The 22060-nt window shown below is 39.0% G+C and overlaps 2 protein-coding genes across 2 annotated transcripts; one reads left to right on the top strand and one right to left on the bottom strand.

The window, feature by feature from the left end:
* Positions 1–5508: 5508 nt before the first annotated feature.
* On the top strand, positions 5509–7435 carry LOC149839258 (protein NETWORKED 3A-like). Its single transcript, XM_090004057.1, has 2 exons — positions 5509–5552; positions 6427–7435. Exon 2 carries the CDS (start codon positions 6450–6452, stop codon positions 7107–7109), a length of 660 nt encoding a protein of 219 aa, XP_089860183.1. The 5' UTR covers positions 5509–5552; positions 6427–6449; the 3' UTR covers positions 7110–7435.
* Positions 7436–13319: 5884 nt separating this feature from the next.
* Positions 13320–21688, bottom strand: LOC149839257 (serine/threonine-protein kinase RUNKEL-like). The gene is made up of 10 exons (XM_090003958.1): positions 21641–21688; positions 21464–21553; positions 20126–20178; positions 19890–19965; positions 18320–18381; positions 18175–18253; positions 17984–18043; positions 16203–17855; positions 15157–16026; positions 13320–14468 (listed from the first exon to the last, which is right to left on the bottom strand). Exons 1-10 carry the CDS (start codon positions 21686–21688, stop codon positions 13320–13322), a joined length of 4140 nt encoding a protein of 1379 aa, XP_089860084.1.
* Positions 21689–22060: the final 372 nt, after the last annotated feature.

Raw genomic sequence — 22060 nt, 5'->3', positions numbered from 1 at the left:
TAGTTCCATTCAGACCTACCATAGGAAAAACTATGCCCAGATCATATAAGAATTATATAATCAAGACCCGGCCCATACTCAATAAAGTAATATTTTTCATTGCTTTTACGTTGAAAATTTTCAGATCCTGTTTGAAACTCGGGTCAGACTGGGGTCTGGTATGGAATTTTGTAAACCAAACCTGGCTCCATATACGAATTAAACCCAGATCCTATTGGACTCAATATAGTTAGCGATCTACAGTGCAAATCCGATACCTTGTTCCCAAAAACAAATCATTATAATAAAATCAGAAAGGCACTTTCAGATTGAATCGAATTTACTAATTTGGATCGATTTGTATTCCAGTGAGCTTCAAATCAATGTTTTATATCACATCTATGTTCGGATCAATCTGATCCAATCTGTTTGCAGGTGTTACATGCAAAAACCTTGATTGCAATCTTGCATAGGCTGATCTGATTCATATTTATACTCGGATTTGGATCAAGTGCACAAAATTTGATTTCAGATTTGAATCGGTATACAAACCATATTGCAAATGGGTGGGACCAGGGGCGTAGCTAGGATTCATGTGAGGAGGGGGCAAACAGGGGTGTAGAAAAGAAAAAATTATTTGTGTGATAGTCGGGGGTTCGGGGGCAGCGCCCCCGAAAATTTTTTTTTTTGAGATAAAATAAAAAATGGCTACAATTATTAATAAAAATTTATTTCATATGGACAAATCAAACTATTTGCTGCAGTCAGGGCTGGGCTAAACAATGGATAAAAATCTATTTCATATGGAATCAGGGCAGGGCTAGGACTGGGCTTTAAAAAAAAAAAAAAAAAAATTACTGTTTGGGGAGGCAGGACTGGGCTACAGCCCAGTCCTGCCCCCCCCTAGCTACGCCCCTGGGTGGGACCTCGCTTTCACATGGCTGTTAGTGCAGACTGGTGCTTTCATCAAAAGGACATTAAACTAACCATAGTCAGACATTGACCATTCATGGTTAGAAGACCATTATAATTTATACCTTCACTAAGTGCCTAACCTTAAGTCCCTAATCCGTGATCCAAATCCAACACTTTTATAACCCAATCCAAATAAAACTGACCAAATCTGTTTGAGCAATAACTCAATCCAAATAGATCAACTGGTTTTTAACCCTAATCAAATAAACCAAACCATCTCCATCAAAGCAACCTTAGGTTTGGCAAGTATAAGTCCAGTGCGGCTAAGCCTCTTACTCCGGGGGTGGTTTATCTGCCCTTCATAGAAAAAAATATTCATCAACACATATCCATTTTTTGCAAAACCATTCTTGCCTTTGCCTTGTTGATTTTTTTCAAAATGATCCTTCAATGAGGGTAGGATTATAATTTTGCTTGTCCTTAAGGACTATGATCAGCTAGGCTCATAGAATATTTTGAAAATTGTCATATTTTTATTGTGAAAGAATCGCTCATAAATGAAATATGAAGAATTGATCAAGATATATCTGATCCATGTGTAATATCATAAAAAAAAACATACAAATTTGTGATTGCTACTTAGTATCGACAATGGGTTTGAAAAAGTATCTAAAAATGATGAAATTTATATATTTGCACTATGCCGAAGTAAGTTAGAAATGGATTTCGTTTTGAAAGATTTGAAAAAGCACTATCTCATTGAAAGACTTTATACATCTGCCCAAATAAATAAGAAAAGGAGAGTAAGAAAGAAGAGTCAATGATTAAGGCTAAAAATAAAAAAATGACATTAAAAACAAAATATGTTTTCCTAATCAAACTAGAGGTTACCAAGGAACCATGCATAGCACTGAATAGAGAACCACCAAATACACTAACCATGACTAACATGTGAAATGGATACATAAGGATGTTGTGTTTGGCCTGAAATACAATCATGAAGTTCAAAGTACCTGAAACTTTGTCTTTGCCGTATGTCGATGACTCTAACCCTCCTCAATGTGTCTTGAACCATTCGATTGATTGGTCCAAGGTTATCGACATCAATGAATAGATCTATTTACTGGTAAGAATTAGATGTCTTGTATTTCTCAAAAAAGTGATTGGATTGATGGGATTTGGTATGATACTCATGAGACAGCTAGTTAATTAGCTTTTGTTTTCATATTATTAACAAAATTAATTAGGTAGTTTAAGCCCATTTGGTCAACAACCATTTGAGTGGCTCGCCGGGCCAAGCCAACCCACCATGGGCCAAGTATGGGTCAAGGTTTTTTAGGCTTTAACACGTTAAATACCAGGCCAAAATCCAACTTATTCTATAAATGGACCAGGCCTGGATCAGCTCACAAGCTACCGGGCTGACCAAATGGACTTAAACTACCTAATTAATTTTGTTAGTAATATGGAAACAAAAGCTAATTAACTAGCTGCACAGTAAGTTGGTAATTGTTACCATCTACCTAATTAGTTGCATTAATTTCAGGAAAGCTAATGTGAAATTGTTATATTTATGATTTTTCATTAATTCATTGCTATTGATTTTATAAGAGTTAATTTGTTAAACTTAATTTTTAAAATAACTTGCAAATGAGTTTGGGTCGGGTTAGACCTTTCCGCTGAACATTGGTCCATCAGGTCAATGAACCGAGCCATGAGTTACCTTTAAAACTAGAGCCCATTAAGAACTAGGCCAAAACTCAGCCTATTAATAAATGGGCCTGGCCATTTGGGTGCTAGATCATGCAAAAGACAAGTTAGATTGAGCTCCAAATGGGCTTGGTCCGGCCCGATGCCCACCCATATTTGAAAAACTTGAACAAAAAATAGACGTATGTACAGAAAACATATAAGACAAAGACCAAATTGCAAAATAGCCCATAAGTTCATAACATTGGGACTAGTTAAATTTTAAAAAAAACTAAAGAAAACATCTATCATGCCATTGGTTTGCATGAGCATGTCATATAAATTAGTTGAATAAATAAATATGACAAATTCAATTGAACTTGAACAAATAAGACAAATTTAATAAAACATCCACCATAATTGAAATGGAGAAAAACTTGAAAAAAATAAATAAAAAGAAAAGAAAAACATAAAAAAGATAAATGGAGAAAAACATCTCTCTCTGCCTTCTCCAGTGCTCTCCTCCGTCAAGCAATAAAAAAAATGGTGGCATTTCCGTTATTTAATTAAAGTACTAGGCCATAAAACCATGACAAAGACTAGTACGGTCAAAAATTCAAACTCCGAGCGTGGAATACCGACGTGTCAAGTTTCCGTTGTGTTTGGAGTGGCCCTCCGCACCAAAAAATATTTCAAAAAATGTCGAAACTACAAAACTATCCTCATCCTTCCCTCCAGAGACAACGGTAGACAAGAAAATCTCCGCCGTACGGATATAGGCATTATGGTCATAATGAGGGGCATACAGATCAATATTTGAAAAGGCAAGCCCATTTCTGACAAATCAACTCCAGCTCCGAGCAGAGCTTTGAACTTTTGTGAAAGTCCTTGGCTTGAGCAAACCATACGATTCTTACCGCGCTAAGGTCTCTACTCTCTTCAGGAGAAGCGCTCGGGGCGTTCTACCGCGAAGCCGCCAGGTACCCACCTTCTTTTTCTGACGACCAACCTCTTTTCTCGTCGGAATCTGGCTGCCTGACGCACTTTCCGGCGGTTCGGACGGTGCCCACAACCCCATTGTGGGTTCTCTTCCATTGGGGCCACTCTGTTTTGAGTTTTTCAGAGGACCTCATCTTATTTATGTTACGGTGATCGAGAGTCATGGCTTCAAGTTCCGGCGAGAACAGATTTTTGAATGGTGAAAATGCCCCTCTAGTTGGTAGTTCAGATCAGTTACGGAAGCTTCTTAGGTAGGTGAGACGCTTCTCACAAACTTATTTAGGAAACGCGATACTTTCGGCTTTAGAAACTTTATGGGAGTCTTGATTCTTCCACGCTTCTGGTATGTTTACTACACACATCATCTAAGCTTTCCATACGATTTTCTTCCATTTTTTTCGTGCCTTTCTCCTATGTTTTCTTTAAATTGGTAACCATTATTGTTGGATTTTAACAAACAAATAATTTTTATACTAAAAATCATGAAATATAAGAATAATCAGTATTTTTTTGAGTTTTAGTTCGCTTCTTGTTTCATTACTATTCAGTTCTTGTATTACTTCATTTTGTATTCATGCTTAGCTTTCAAATTGGTACGTAGCTTCTCTTTCAATAAATTTTAAAATGCTTTGCTTCTGACTTTGATTTCTCTTATGTTTCCCGCTTCCGCTACTTAGTTTGGCAACTTTTGGTTCAGATCTTGAAAGCTTCTTTGTTTTTTGGTTTTTTTTGGGGGGGTGGATGGTTTCTCGTCAAAACGTCCCGAATCTGACGGAGTTTTCGGCATTGGTGTTTTCCCTGTTCAGTGTGATTCGTTCCTCACCGTCACTGTGGCGTCAGATTCCGGCCCCCGGAAACTTGGTGAAGCCCTTCTGGTGTTTGGTCAAGGACGGATAACTAGCTGTACCTTGTAGAGACGAAATTGTCCCAAGGTGGCACTTTTTGCTGAGATGTCATGCTCTGTGATGGCCGTCTTGCTCGAACTTTCTGATGAATTATGATTTATGTCTTTTTTGAAAACAGATGGTTGGAAATGGTATTTCCTGAATTTTAGGCTCTTTTCCGTCTTTGACCAAGATTCCAGCATAGCATTCATGTGAACATGAATTCTGTGTATACAAAATTACCAAAATGCGCTTGTGATTATCATACCCAAATGACAGATTGTTCGCGTATCTGTAAAAAATGGGATTAGAATTAATACAAAGACGGTTGCTTGCGTGGTGATTGCGGAAAAAACTAACCGTTGGAGAGAAATGAAATCAAAGTGGCCTACCAAAATTGCCGACATACTCAATATAAAAGGGATGTCACTGCATTGTAACGTAAAAGCACCAGTAGTTTATTGTGGTTTTATGAATGAAGTTAATTATTTTGTATCCTTTTAGGAGGTTTGTTGAGTCCATGATGATTTGGCACTGAGAATGTTTCCCAGTTCTCTCTCTCTCTCTCTCTCTCTCTCTCTCTCTCTCTCTCTGTTTGAAACCATACGGTCCATACCCCCCTCAATTTTAGTAGGATCAACGGTCATGGTTAGCTGGAACCAAACTGATGGTTCAGTTGTCCTCTTTTAAATTGTTGGTCATGTCTGTAGTGTGGTATCTGAGTAGGGTCCCTATAGTTGGAAGGATTTTGGGCATTCTTTGATGTTGAGGCTGAAGACATTGTTTCATAAGTAGGATTTTTCTACTTACATTGCCTCTCTCTCTCTCTCTCTCTCTCTCTCTCTCTCTCTCTCTCTCTCTCTCTCTGAATTAGCTGAAGTTCAAAAAGTGTAATAATTTTGTTTTCTTTGTTGTTCCTGGTTCGTAATCAAAACTTGTGCAAGTCTTTTCCTTTTTTACTTTTTTGGTTTGCAGGTAAGTAAAGCGTTGAGGTAATGATGTTGCCGAAGAATCCCTCGTACTCTTGGTGGTGGGAGAGTCACAATAGTCCAAGGCAATCTGGATGGCTTCAATCTACACTTTCAGGTAAGCCACATGGTACAAGACCCTAAGGAATTCCTATTTATTCTTTATGGTGGAACCAATTTGCATTTAGTCTTTTGCTTTAACTATTGTCCATATATCTTTTCCACCGTGTTCCATATGTTTCTATAACGGGTTTACAAGTCTTACAAGTCCACCGTATTCCCTTCTATCAAGTCTTACACAGGAAACTACTCTTTCTGATGTACTTTTGTCCACAAAGGAATTCTTTTCTCTCCAAGTTTTGGAATAATTCGTGTCTTGATAGAAGGGAAATAAAGCATACCGCAATTACAATCCAGCTCCATTTTCTTTCCTTTAAATTATTGATGAACACGTTAAAAATGCAAATGTGACCGTATATGACAAGAAATGAATTAGTATTGTAGTAATTTGAATTACAAAACTTAAGATCACATACAGGGAATGCTAAAATCATAGCGGGTCTGTCCTGTTGTTTTGCATATGCAGAACTTATAGTGGCCATGTACCTCAAAGGCATCATTTCTACTGATGACTCAGAAAATTAAACTGTTTGGTAATGATATTGCATGGTGATCACAGACGAATGAGTTCAACATATGAGCTCGATCATGCTGTCCTAGAAATATCAGGCATCAAATTGTTTTTGGTATGTCTGATTTGGTTTTGGGATTCAAAGATTAGAGAGATAAACGTCTCTGATACGTGAATTTCAAACAAAAATGGGAATCTCCATCTTGAATTTCAATGGGATCTGAGATTCAGTGTTTGCTAACCTCCTTCCTTGACATGGGCCCCATGTCAGATTCAATATTCGAATCTGAGATCCAACGTAATCAAATGCACCCTTAAGCTCACAAACATTAAACTTCTTGATCAAATGACTCCTCTACAGAACTCGACGAGAAGACCAAAGCAATGCTGAAGCTCATAGAAGAGGATGCCGATTCATTTGCGCAACGCGCAGAGATGTACTACAGGAAAAGGCCGGAGCTTGTGAACATAGTCGAGGACTTCTACCGTTCCCACCGATCACTGGCCGAGCGCTACGATCAGCTTAAATCCGATATGGGAAACAGGGCATTGATACCTTCCGGATGGTTATTTTCTTCAAAGACCAACAGTACCGACAAATCCTCTGAACAATGTCATTCTTTTGATTTAGAAGACTCTGAGGTGGATGACCCAGAACCAGAAGAAACTCTGATTGATTGCTTCAGGGACAATGAAAATGGCCAAGAAGTTGAATGTCAAAGAACTCTAAAAATCTACAACTGTGATGGTGGAGTTGAGGATGACAGTGAACTGTTGAAGTTGAGAGAGGAAGTCGCAAAGCTCAGGGAGGAAAATAGGAACCAGAAGGCTGAGCTGTTGGAGATGAGTGAGAGGAAGAGGGAAGTGATCAGGCAATTGTCCATGTCAATTGAGATCATGAAGGAAGAGAATGCTGCAATCAGGAAATGCATGAAGGAATCAAGGAAGTGGGGTTTCTTGGAATTCTCAACATGGAAATGGGCTTTCCCTGGAAACTTCTTTAGTGGGCATTTTGCTTCTCAGCCTAACCTTGTAGCCCTATAATTGATGATTGGTTTTGAAGGCATTAGGAACTGCATTTAGATTATACATAACCGTTGGTCTTATACCGATAGAGTATATATTCAATTTGTGTGTGCAGTAGCTATTCTTTTGAATAATTATGGATCTCTTTGGTATATGTTTTAGCCGAAAAAAATGGCAAAAATTTTCTCATTATTGATTTCTTCAATGAAAGAACAAGCTGAGTTATTTCATCAGCAAACAACAAGGTTCAGGCGGGTATTTGAAATGCATTCAGATAAAGCAGGACTTTAAAATGTAAAATTGAAATTTGGTGCTGTAAATGTAATAATTAAAAAATTTGGTCCTCTTTTTTTAAATAGTTAAATACTTTCTTTTTTTTTATTTTGTCTTTGAGCCAAAGGCCACGTACTTGCTAATCCGGAATTTATCAGTAGGTTGCAAATGGGTGGGATACATGATCTGAATCAGAATCCAAAATGTAAACAATAGATCTGAATTTATATCTGAAAATAAATCAGATCCAAGGAGTTAAAGTTGAATTCGAATCCGAAATGCATGTGGTAATATTGGATCTGAAAAAAAAATAGAATATGCTGCAGAGTTTTGGCACTTTCGGGTGCGGATCCCACCTCTCAATTGGGGCAATCACTTGTAATGCTGTGGGACCCACACTCAGTTTCAGCATTCAAAGCACATGGAATTGTCAATGCGTCTGAACACGGGCCCGATTTGTTCCCCCCTCCACCCGAGTAGTACGTGCAATTAGGGGGGGGTGTCAACGGGTCAGGTTTGGTTTGGATCCAGGTGAAACCAGACCTAGCCCTAATTTTCAGGTATGGTACCCACTATAAGAGAAATCATACCCTGACCCGATAAGAACTACATAAACTTTCCCAGGCTCATACCCAGTAAAACAATATTTTTTATCATTTTTACATTAAAAATTGCGGGTCTTAATCGAAACTTGGGTCGGGCCCAAGTTTGGTATAAAATTTTACAAACTATACCTGAGTCCATGTATTAATCGGACCTTCAGGTCCAGACTCAGGTCTTAATCGGGTCTTATTATTTATCATCATGCCCAGAACCTATAGGGTTTGGTTAAGGTCGGGTCTGGGTAAACCCGACCCGTTGACACCACTACGTGCAATAAAAGAATGGTCTTATTGGATATGGATCCGGATCCATGTCTGAAAAGATCTATCTCACACAGCCCACAAATACATGTGGCCCTCCTGATACAAGATCCCATCTCTCAAGGAATCAATCGATTTGTGAAAGTGCAAGGACAAATTTGAAAATAAGAAAGAGAAATATAAGCGTAAATGAGAAAAGGGAAAAAGATAAAAAAAAAAAAAAAAAATTTAAGGCCCCATTTGGTAAGATTAGAACGGGTCCGAAACACTATTTAAACAAATTGTAGGATCCAAATTAAGAATTTGGGTCCGATCAGGTCCAAATAAATATTCAACCAAAATTGTGACACCCGAGTAAAGGTTTTGGGTCCAATCTGGGCCACATTAATACTCAACCAGAAATGGAATAGCAACTTAATATTTTTGGACCAAACTGGTTTCCCCAGATCCGATGCTATTCTAGGGATGCCAAAATGGGACACAAACCTAAGATCCTTCTGCTAAGTTATATCCCAAAATGCAAAAGTACCACCCCATACAGCATAAATTAAAGTTGTTAAGTCGGGTTTGTATATGGTACCCGACCCAACGTGAACCTGAATTATCGAGTATGGACATAAAAATGCTGACCTAAATATTATTCGGGTTGACCCGAACCCCACACGAGCAATATGTGGGTGGGGTTCGAATTATGATTTTTGCTGGATATTCGACCCAATCCGAGTGTTTTATTTGTATTTTTAGTAAAAGAAATAAACTTCTGAAAATTATATTGATTCATGTTTCGGATTTTATTTTGTTGACCTGGTAAAACCCAAACCCGAGCTCAAACCGGACAACTTGTTATTTGAACAGGTTCGAGTCACTTTGATGTGTCGAATACCCGATTTGTTGACATTTGGATTCGGAATCTGATGGTGAAAAGCTCATATCAGATCCACTTTTTTACATATAAACGGATTCGGATATCCATCAAATTCGGATATTTAAACAATGTACATATTACCCAAAAGAAGTACATGCAAATCAGACCCCACCTACACATTGGATACTCCACACACAAATTACCACACCAATCATATTGCCCAAAATAAAATAATAATCCAACCAAAAATTCAGAGGGAAGGAATAGAAGAAGAAGGAGAGCGACTTCTCACACTAACCGAACCGGGAACAGCAATGCAATGCAGCACAGGACCACCCAATGCATGTAAGTGGGACCCACCAGCTGCACTGCCCGGGACGACATCTTGGCCGGAGAAGACGCCGGATTTCCGGACTGGTTGAGCTCCGGCGCGCCCACTGCGTCTGGATTGGGAGGGCTCAGGGTGGAAGGAATCGTGGGTAGGTCGCTGGAGGAAGGAGCACCACCGCCACCACCGCCGCCGCCACCTCCGGGGGCGGGGGAAGGGAGTTGCGGGGTGATAGCTGGGGAGAGTCTCGGCGGCGGCCCGGCGACCGGGGAGATCTCCAGCGAAGTCGGAAGGGAAGAAGGCGCCGCCGAGATGGCGGAGATCGCCGTCGGTGCCGACAGCGAGAGACTAGCCGTTGAGATAACGGCTAGAAAGACGGCCACCGCCCCTCTCCTCCACGCCATTGCCCGAATCTTTTTCTTTTTTTTTCTTTTTTTAAAAAGGTGAGGATGATGATGAAGAGTGAAGAGTGAATGATGAGGTGATGATGGATTTAGATCGTGGATGGTGTTGCCGTATAAAACGGGAGGGAGTCTTGATCTTACTGGTGTGAATTTGCCACGTGGCGCTGTGGATGGGGAGAACGTGGGGCCTTACAGTTGGCATGTACAGCTAGAGGGACAAATTGGTCTTTTTGTTTTTTTCAGGTTTAGCCTTGGTCTGGTTGTCACTGATCAACATCCATGAGCCTTTTTATTTTGGAAGTTCCCAAACTGCCCTTTAACTCTGTTTAAATCGGATTTGGTGAAGATCCATATTCATATCCATGTATTTTTATTTATTTATTTTTAAAGGCAAGCTGAGGTTAGGGAGACCCCTAACAGAACAACAGCCACCCCCATGTGGCAGTGGGATTCGATCCTGGGCCTTCAGCTATGAGTTGGTTATTGCGATGTCCATGTGACCTACTGCTGTTTGTGCAGATTCATTAAAGTAGATCCAATTAACTAAACAAGTTGAATCCATTCTTAAGCCTGAATGGGGCACTTCAAGAGTGAAGCGTATCAATTTTCTGTTAAGAATTTTGAGACAGGATGGAAGTAGAGACCCTGGTCCACTGCCATCCCTAAGTTTTGATCACGGGTAGAACGGTCATTCAAATGAGAAAAAAAAAAAGGAGCAAATTGGTGCATGATTTAAGATGGATTATTGGGGAGGCCATACACATCCTTTTTCAACAACAGCACGTGAACTGTGCTTGACCAACGACAAGAGTTGGTAACAATAGGACCACCCTTTTAAACGACTAATTCAAATATCTTATTTTCACCTGTTTCAGAAACGAAAATAACGGCAGCTTCAAGGGAAATGGACAGGAGGCTTTTGCTCATAATATAACGTTATTATTGGACGAGGAAAATAACGGGTTAAAATCATTCTGGTCATATTGATTACCAGACTCGGGCTAGAAATGGCCGTACTTCGCGCCTAAAATGCTGGGAGTTTTTGAATTTTCTGCCGTTTGGTGAAGATAGAACCACCGGACTTGACCTGACAAGTGATCTTCATCAGAGAGTGGTGTGCAATGCCAATGTGGGGGGAGGACCTCTCCGAGTAAAAATCAAAAAAAAAAATGTGGGGGGAGGGCCCACCATCAGCATGGCTGGCAGAGGCGGCTATGTTTGGTGAGTGCACTCAAAACATGATTCTGAGACACCCAAACTCAAATAGGAAAATTGGGATTTCACAGATGGGGCACTGCATGGCCTGATTGGAACCACACTGAACAAAGTTTACAGTAACAATTTATTCACCGAGAAATTCTCAGGAGATTTTCAAGGTTTCCACTTTTCTCCAGCTTCTTTTGGGGAAAATCCGAGTAAAGATAAACAGCAAGCAAATTTTAAAGTTTTTAAAAAATAAAAATTGAAATAAAATAGAAGTTAGAAAATATGTAGTGTAACTTAACACAGGGCAGTGATTCCAAGGAAAACAACTTATATCTATGAAGCAGATTATTAAGTAGTAAAGAAACTTCAACAGACAATAATAATGTGAATACCACAAATTATGGTTTATGTATCTTGCTCATCAGATAATTCTATTAGTAATATGAGCACAAAAATTGATTTGTCAGGCTCCAAATGCTTGATAAGTTGCTACTTATCTGCAGGTGCATATCTGCATGTAATTTGCCTAAGAACATGCATGCATAAATGACTAAGCAACAACGAGTAAGGATTGAAATGTGAGTACCAGTCTCTAGGCACCCACAAGGGCTCTGCACACTTGGTTAGGTGGATCGGCTTAAGGCATTCAAGCTTAAGGATGTCAAGAGTTCCGTACCTGCAGTGTGCATCCCTTGCCACAAGACAGAGCAGCAGGCTCCCTAGTGGGCAGGAGGCAGCCTTGGGGTTCTAGGTCACCAAGCGTGTTGATCATCCCTTGACAGGATTTTCCAATGCAGCAGGTTTCTTGATCTGGTGTGGATCTCTCCATGCAATTTAAAAAATAAAAGGTAACACCCTCAGGGAACAAGCACATCAAGGAGCCATGTCTTGCACTCCTAACTCTCAAATTTAATCAGTACTTTTTTTGCCTTATGGATCAAAAGTGAGTTTGGTGAATATCTCACAAATTAGCTTAGCTTAGACAAACTGACACAACAGATTAAACATACATAGCTGTACTGAAGCATGTCTGAGATTGGCATGAGGGTATTAGTTGTCAATTTTTGCACCAGGAAAATACAAAAAGAGGGGGATCATGATTCAACAAATAATCCTGCTACTATGGTTTAAGCAACTGACTTTAAAATTTGTCTATCTGAATAGGAATTTAGGCAGCAGGAAACCAAGTAATGTTTTATGATGACATAGGTATCAGATGCAGAATCAACAAATGAATGCCTACCACATCAAGAAAAATCAGAATTCTCAACCCATGTTGACCTAAGTTCACACCAGCACGGGTTGATGAAATATATTTTTGAACATGTAATGGATGCCACAAACATGCGCACATCCACAACCCATGAATGAGAAAAGTAACTTGAACCTGAGTTTTTGCCTTCCACATACTGAAAATATCAGAAGTCTCAAGTCAGACTGAGACTCCTCCCAGCATGCAGCTGTCCATAGAATGTTGGCTCCAAATCTTATTCTATAAAGGGTGTCGACAGAAATAATGTCAACCAGGTGATATTGTCTTAACAAGTGTCTTTGACTTTAGACTGAGCAAATCAGCATAGGAAGAAGCTAAATCCATGCATAATCTCTATTAAGAATTGCTACAAATCAAGCATTTAAACTATGAAATGGACAAGTTGCAGCATAATGAAAGTTTAAACAAGCCATCTAATAATGAGCCATACATTTGGTTGATATGCAGATTTACTTCGCTAATTTGAAAGGAGAATTATCACGGATATAACTAGATAATGTTTTTATCTTTTGTGGTCCATATTGGCCTATGGATGACTAATGATCCTGCAAACATCCAGGATATGATTTGGATGACTAATGATCCTGCAAACATCCAGGATATGATGCTACTGATTCTTGCAGTATGGATTATGCAACAATATTACATTCTCAACTAGCAGAATATCAAAGTCCATCACCAAACTCTTTAAGTGCACAATTATTGCTATACATAACTGAATAGGCAGACCAATAACTATTCTGAATGATTACCCATGAACAACAATAATACATTGGATACCAGCATCTTACTGGAGTAGGCGGATTGCACTGGGTGAAACAGCTCTCACAATTTCGGTCATCAACCTGCATGCCAGAGTAACGCTCTCTGGAACTTATATGCACCCTATAGTCCTGTAACTAATACACCCAACAGCAACAGAGTTGTGCAAAAACAAATTGTATGAAATCATCGAATTGAAGTGAGGCACATTTAGCCAGTGGAACTAAATGCTGTCAAACAACAACATACAGAATTCATGCACAGCGAGGAAGGCGGTGTAGCTCTAAACAAGCACTTGAAGCAGCATCAGCAACACGCGGTATAGTTGAGCATTTAAGATTAGACGCTAGAGTTTCAATTCTCATAATCTCTGTTCCCGATATTGAGAGTATCATTGCTTGAGACAGGTATTCCTGGCATGCCAAACTGATTGCATGCAGTAGGCGCAGCAGTACAGAACCATATACATCCATGTCTGAGCCATGGCAACGGAGGCGGCAAGATTCAAGGACATTAATGACAGTTGATGTGTTGGTAAGCAGCCCAGTGGTGGCTTCCCGAACTGCCACCTTTAGCAGCAGGATTACGCATTCTGATGCCAAATCTGCAATACACGCTTCAGGGTTTCCACTCAGATCTAAAAAGGCACTCATATTGCAACCAAAGTCGGATATATCCCCGATGCACTGACATTGATCAGATGCACGACCAATAGCTGTAGTTGTATCACTTAAGAGAGAGAGTTCTTTTATTTGGCAAGTTATCCAGTCACCAAGCCCTCGCATAATGAAGGCTTTGCAGAGACCAAGTGTTGGTTCAAGGAAGTCTTCCATTTGCTTTGCATTAACAAACTCCAGCAAATTTCCTATTCTCCTGACAACTCTCAACTCGGAGAGAATCTTAGTTTCCATTTCAGGACCAGATGCCAGAGACAGACAGAGTTTTACGTTGTTCACATTTGCACAAGAAAGGTCACCAAGTAAAAATTCAAAGCACTGGGAGACCATCTTCAAATGTAATATATCTGAAACTTGTGCAAAATTAAATTCCAAAAGCATGACCAAGAGCTTCTGTGCATAAGCAGGAATTGGGTCTTCATCCTCAAACAAAATGGGGTAGAGGGGAAGAAAATGAATCTCACAAATTGACTTCAGGTCCTTCCATCTTTGGTCATTATGAGGTTCTGATAAACTTGGCATATCACTCAGAAAAACAACCATCAAATCAAATATGATTTTCAAACATAAGAACCTAGCATCGCCATCTTTGTTTCCTTTGTATAAAACAGCAAGGCTTGGAAAAATTTTGCTGATGAAAACATCAGAATGTTCAAGAACGGTGGGAGCCTCCATTGTTACTGACTCCAGAATTCTCAGCAATGTTATTTGGAAATCATCTTTTCCCTGTAATTTGACACGTAATATGTGAAATAAATCAACGGAAGATTTACTTATATAAAGGAAAAATTAAACAAAAAAAAAATTGAAATACACCATAGACACCAGCTGTACAGGCTGCCATAAATCAATCATTACTTCATTTGGTAGGTTGATTCAAATCAATCAAAGAGGCCAAGTTGCATAATTCTGTAACAGGCTGTTGGCAAGTTACAATAACATTTTCAAAGATTCAAATTGTCAAACTCCAATAGATTTGGAGAAAATACTGACATGATCTTTTCAGAGTTCTACTAAGGACTTTGAACACTAAGTTGGGTCATGCACTCTTCACAAGCTTGTTTGCAAAATAATCCAATAGAGATAAAAATTAAAAGGATAATGGTAGGAATTCTCTAACAAAAGAAATGCAAGAGCTTTTCCATGGTGATGTCATGATCTAGGGACAAGATTTGATTCACAAGGAGACAGTGGCTTTGACAATTAATTGGAATTAGCAACTTGTGCAGAGACACAGTTTGCCAAACAGACATTTTCTGCCTCAAGATGTTAGCTATCTCAATTCAACAAAAATAGTCATATTGAGGCTCAAGTTAAGCAACTTATTCTACGTATACCAGTGGCAATGTTACCAACAAAAGCAAAGACAAGGCTAGAAAAGAAAAGAGCAAACAGAAACACAATCTCTTTATACCTGGAAAGCAGATGATTCTAAGAGCTTCAAAAAGACAACCAGCTGCTCTAAAACCCGATTATTTGCAACTATGTTTTTAAAAGCAAAACTTCCAAGAAGATGGAGAATGACAGAGAATAAATGGATGTTGATTTTTGGATGAACACGACTGGCTACAGTACCAGCTTGTCCATGCCTTTTACCACCTTGCTGTTGCTGAATGTCACTAGCCACAGTTTCAAATATCCCAGGCACAGTACTGGCCACTACTTGCACAAAAGCCTCTATACATAGCTGCAGATAGCTACCCTTTTCTTTAGCTAATCTGTCCACAACTGACAGTAACTTTCCACTGCAGAAAACTGGCAGCCACCTACGGCCACTTCTGCACAGAAGAGCCACAAGGATGAATGCTTTACCACGTAAAACTTCACTACCTTGCTCAATAAGTGAAACAAGGAAAGGAACTAGAAATTTATCCTCTGAAAGAGATATGAGGTGTCTGCCCATATTAGAGAACATGTGGCTCCCAAGCATAGCCATGTTCAGAAGATTTATGCTGATTTGCCGCTCTCGAGGATTCTCCTTAGCAAGGCTTGCTGTAATATCTTTGAAGGATAGTTTGTCTACAACTGATTGAATACTTTGAGGACTGAAACGAACCAGACGTACCAGACAAGATCCAGCAGTTAAACGAATACTCTCCTGCTTTCCTGTTGCCTTAAAGATGTAACAGAGGTTGCCAATCACTTCCTGGCTGGTGAAACGAGCAGCCCAATCTGCACCTTGACTGCAAACATTTTCAATTGTTCTCAAAGCATAAAGCTGTGTAACATCATCTTCTCCTTTACGCAATATAGATGAAATCAATGCAATAACTGGACCAGGAACCTGTACAGGAGACCAAAAAGGAAATGATAAATAGAAAGTGAATAAACAATCACACATCTGGAACTAAAGATGATCACAAAGAGCTTTTGTTATCATACACAGGAATTATCGTAACAGTGGGGGGAAAAGAAAAAGAAAAGAAACATGAATCAAGGTTAAATTTCCAGATGTAATACCTGCCAACTAGGTGCAGAACGACAGTCCTTTGCTGGAGATGCAAGGACACCACAATCCCTTGAACAATTTTCGTTTTGTGTAGAGGTGTAAAACACCAGCTCACCTAAAGCAGCCATAGCATATCTCCTCACCTTTTCCTGCTTATCTCTAAGACCATCTGCTAGTGCTCCAATGATTCCAGAAGCTGCCAAATCAGTTTCTATTGAAGTCGAGTGGCGGATCAGCAAGCCAATTACAGAAACTAGCTGAGCACGAAGACCAGAAGCTTTTGAAAGTTTTAGCATCTTTACAAGCATCGACATTATTTGGCTATTAGTTAAGATGTTTGCAGCATCTGCATGTCCACTCAAAATTTCAAGGTACTTGATTGTGTTCTGTTTTTCTGCAGGAGAGGCATTTCCACTCAAGCAGGCTGAGATCCGACTCAAGAGTTCATCCAATTGCTCTGGAGATAGTTTCACAAACTCAGTTGCAGATAGAACAGCAAAAGGAATGACAGGCATTGCTTCTTGACCTTTATCACATTTCCTGCTAGGCATTATTGGCCTGACTGAAAGATCAGAAGGATGCCAAAGCACTTGGGAAAGATTATTAATTGACTTGGATGAATCTGAGCCAGCTGTGGTTCCTGAATCCATTTTAAGCATCTCTGTACCATTCCGAGCAGTTCTCTTTTGAAGATTTATGCCTGGTGTGGTAGTAGCAACTTCAGCAAGCAATGAACATGACTCTTCTTCAAAGACATCTACATTGTCTGATGGAAAATCTGCCTTGTGAGGACTTTTACCTATCTCTTCAGCTTTGTCACTATCTCTAGAATGCAAAGGAGGTTTAGCATCAAGAAGAGGAGAACCAGGTACAGATATATCATTTGCATTAGAGTCATCATGTGCATCCCCCTCATTGTGCTCACCAAAATCAAGCTCCATATCATTGTTTTCTATTTTTACCTCGTTGTCACATTCAGACCCTTTAGGTAAAGGGCGTCTGTAGTTCTCATTTTCATTCTCCCTTTGCAAATTTTTCTTTGCTATTCTTGAAAGCCTGAGAATATTTGCTCCCTTTGCTGCAGTTGAGGGCTTCTCACCAACTCTGTTGGAACTTTTTGTCTGCAACTTTTTGGAGCTCGGCGGAGTCTTAGAGGAAGTTTCAAAGGCCTTTGTAGCAGATACCGAGTTTTCATCATGTTTAAGAATTCCATTAGGATGCTTTGGCCCATGATTATGGGATGCCTTTTGAGAAGGAGATCTGTCAATATTCCTTTCAGAAAGACAGGATCTCCTGGACTGGTCAACCATATTGCTGAAAGCAGGCTGAGGAGGAAGAGTCAAAGGCTTAAATTCTGTTCTCCAGAAACCATGCCCACATAGTTCAGACCACTGAACTCTTTCAGCTGGATCCTTTACCAGCAGATGATTGAGTAAATTGAGAAAGGGTTTAGACGGGTCGTCTGGTAGAGGTGGCACTGGGTCAGATAAAATGGATTCCACCAACACAGTGAATCCATCTGCCACAAATGGTGGTCTTCCAGCATAGCATTCATACAGAACACAACCAAGTGCCCAAAGATCTGAAGCATAAGAATGCACCCCGCCTTCTTGAAATAATTCAGGTGCCATATAACAAGGAGTACCACGTTTGGCTTGGGGCAGCTAACAGGAGTACAAGATTGAAAATACTGTTAATGATTTTCAAGATGACTAACAATCAAAATCAAAGCAATTTCATTATAACAAGAAATGGAAAATAATATAAAAGGAGGTGTTTTGGGAGTACTAACTTGGGAAAGGGAACATTTTGATATATCACCGAGTCTTCTAGCCAGTCCAAAGTCACAAAGCTGAAAACAATGCCACACTTTTGGTATTAATCAAATCCAAATAATTCTTGGTCACACTCATGTACTGGTTTTGATGTCAATAAGCAGAGATTAAAGCAAGTGAATTGGGCATTTAACATAATATGGATTACCCTGACTCGCCCATTCTCGTCTAGTAGGATATTTGATGGTTTCAGGTCACAGTAAATGATACCTTCTGAGTGCAAGAACCTGAAAAGAAATCCATAAAGTAAAAAGCTATCAAGTACAAGAAGTTTTAGTGCCAGTGAACATTACTGCAGCGCATGGACAAGGTCACGACCAATGTCATGTATAGATTCTTCTGGAAGCCGGCAATCCTACATCCCAGACAGTAAATTGGATCAGATTTTTATCTGTTCGGCAGACAAGCAAAAGGAAAACCTAAGTCATCACTAGCTATGAAAATGTTAGAAAAGGATATATGAAAACAGCCAAGCAACTGAAAAAGATGCCCTTTGCACAAGACAAGGGCACTTGACCACATCTGCCAACAGAACTACAGCAGTTTCCCATTGCCATTAATGGAACTTATATGTGCCATCTATGTCACATGGATACTCCATTTTGGCTCCTGTTCCATATCCCCTTATATACTAATCATACTGAAAACTCCAGAAAAATGACCACATCCCAGTATCTGCAGCCCTATCCATGTGACATAGATTTTTCCACGTTTGAATTGGATGTAAGAAAATTGTATTTTTTCTTGCAAATTCTCAGGGCTTGATTTATAAACAATTGTAAATTAAAAATTTTTATTTTTAATTTTCAAAAAACTGAATTTCTCAAACTATCATGATAACATCACAATAATGACATGTTTTATTTTCACAAACTTCAAAAATATGAAACTTCAAACTATCACAAGATTTGGTGGCTAAGGTTTGGCACAAATCAGAAGTCTTAGTAAAGAAGGAGATGGAAGAGAAAATGGGATCTCTTTAAAGTGGTTATAATCAAATAATGATGAACATTGTGGAAGTTCATGATGAGTTGAAAAGTGGTTTTGATTAACCTTTCTGCTATTGATGCTTAGAAAATTCTAGAGGGATGAATGGAGAAGATGGGTTTTGGTAAACGTGGTTTAAAAAAAGACTTGGTCCCAAGTTTGAACTGTAGACAGCTTAACCAAGGCCCATTAACTTGTAACACTATTAAGTATGAATTACATAAATAGGTATTATCTTTGACATTCCCATCCCAACCATTCAAATTATGAAATCAAATTCTTGTTGACAGGCTTTTATTTTGAAAACCAAATAAGTTACCCCGTGGCATATGTTTGAAAATTGAAATAGCTCCTGTTTACACAAACTGCTGAGACAATGAGATTACATTTATCTCAATGTCACATGGATATGGTCATATATAGGGTAAATAAACATTTTATGCATTTAGTCAAAATTAATATTCACAATGCTGTACAATATTATAGTCTGGCTGCCACACCGAGTTTCACTTGGCCAAAATTGGAGTCAAGATTAACTATATAATTTCCATTACAAAATGTAAAACTACATTAAATATTCTTGTTATCAGTTACATGAAATAAAAAGGACAAGAGAGAAGGGGGAATCTTCTGAGAATGTTAGCAATAAAAATTAACTAAAATGGCATGATTTTCCTGTCCAAAATGAGGAGCAATATAAATCATGTCTGTGTGTCTTGTTACCTATTCCAACAAAAAAAATGACCATTAAAAGGTCATGAGCAAAATATGAAGCATGACATGGACCTAGGAAGTATAATAAAAAAAACTTTGCTGATGGAATATTTAATTATGTGGAATTCTGTGGTGATAATAGGAATAGGAGAAGAAAACTACCTGTCTTAACAGGGTCATAAGATCTCCACCAACACAATATTCTAATACCAGCCATAAATGTGCCGAAGTTTCATACCTGTTAAACAGACAACCACAGAACCATTTACACAAATAAAAGCATTTGAAGAAACAAAGATGACCAGATATGTGATGGTTCTGCAACTTTGTAATGATTGTACGGGAAAATTTTAACAGTATAGCTGAAACGGACCTGGAAGTCTCAGTTTTGAACATACCATTCATAAAATTTCAGAACATTTGCATGATCCAGTGAATGAAGAACCCTTACCTGCATTTTTAAAAGCATGAACAGTTTCACAAAAGGCTACTTATTACATAATGAACAAAATACAAAGTCACTTTCTAATCACAACAAACAATAGTTGATGGTGCATAATCTACTTGGCTTGGCATCACAACTATCAAGAGTTGTATGATGTGCAGATTTCAATCAAACTAGAAGTGAAACCATAACCATTTCAGGTGGATAACCAACCTATGACATCAAGGAGTTGTCCCATACTTTACAGTCAAACTATGCCATCATTAGGTAAAGTTAATGGCAAAATGATAACCATTAACACCTAGGATCTGCTATTGTTCTCAACAGCTTATTGTATTATCATAGGATTAAAAAGAGGATCTGAAATTTTAAAATATATATATATATAATCTCAAACTTGTATTAACAAGAAATTAAAATATAGAAAAACAAAAGAACATATTCAACAGTTCAATGCAAGGGAAATATTATAATTATTAAGAAATTTAATGTATATAAGCAAATATATATTTGTAAAAAATTGAAACTCAATCTTGGTTCCTATAACTTATAAGTTCATTATCCAGGATGATATAAAAGAGAATAAACAATAAAGGATAATATTATGTAACATTCAATACAAAATATATAAAGCATCTAATTTACCAAACATCCAATGGTTCAGGCAGTAATTTTAGATTGTCCTATCAGAAATTGATAGAATGTAAACAGTTGGATCAGTCAACCAATGGTTCAGGCACCAATTTTAGATTGTCGCAGAGGGAATGAATATAATGTAAAGCACACGTTTATTCAATTGGAATTTGAAGGGCATGATGTTGCATCTGTACTCGTTCCCGGTCTCTAAGCATCCCCGATTATCATCATCCATCGGAATAACTCCTTATCAACTTAATTTCTTTTTGGTCTTCCAAACCTTAAAATTCTAAGCTCCAAACATCCTAAACCCTGATAAGAAATATCAGGATATCAGTATATCTTAATCGCTTCCGTATCCCCAAAAAAGATGCTTGGGAAATCCTTAATGAAGCATCGCAGATACCCAACTTAAGCAACACCGAAGATCGTCATATGTGAATAAACAGAAAGGAATTTCTACATAAACACTCTTAGATAAGCGATTATTCCTCTTTCTCATTACCAATACTTCAAACGCATCCATTGATATCCACTTCGTCATTTTCTCAAAACCAGCTAAAACTCAAAAGGAAAAAATATATACAGGAAATTAACTATGTGATCTGAACAATAATCCAAACCAACGCAGATACAGAAGGGGGGGAGGGCTTACTTCCTGGAGAACCTTGGCTCTCTGGGACTTATCGACGCTCTTGATGGCGTAATACTCGATTGATTTCTTCTTCCGGCCTTTGTAGACGGTCTGATCAAACGAGATGATCTGGGTAAGAAAAAGAAGCAAATGGGGAGAGGATCGATTTCCGGCAGGTGAAAAGAGAGGGGGTTTTACCGAATGCTTGCTGCGGCCGATTTCCTCGTAGATGTGATACTGATTCATCTGCGGCGGTGGTGTTTTCCGGCGACGGGGGAAGAGATGAAGGGAGCAGCGGATGGGGTTTTAGAGAGAGGCGGGAAATTTGAGATGAGAAGGGATGGACTCTACCACGAGTCCGGATCGGGTGCAATATGAATGCACAAATATTTGTGCATTAAGCACCTGATTGCCCTTCATCAGGCCTTGGGCCCCAAAATTGAAACGTTCTTTTGTTCTTTTTGTGTTTTTTTTAGACAGGGAAAGCTGGGGTTAGGCAGACCCCCTAACACATAACCAACCAAGGCATCCGTAGGCTCGGCCCGCCTATGGACCGAGCTGACACCCTTGATCGGGTGGTCCTTAACAGGCTCTGGTTTAAAGAGAAGCTCATGGCCC

The sequence above is a fragment of the Nuphar pumila genome, chromosome 4, assembly GCF_984573655.1.
Source record: "Nuphar pumila chromosome 4, dmNupPumi1.hap1.1, whole genome shotgun sequence".
Taxonomy (NCBI): Eukaryota; Viridiplantae; Streptophyta; class Magnoliopsida; order Nymphaeales; family Nymphaeaceae; genus Nuphar; species Nuphar pumila.
The sequence above is the reverse complement of the archived record's forward strand: the minus strand, read 5'-3'. Positions and strand labels throughout refer to the sequence as shown.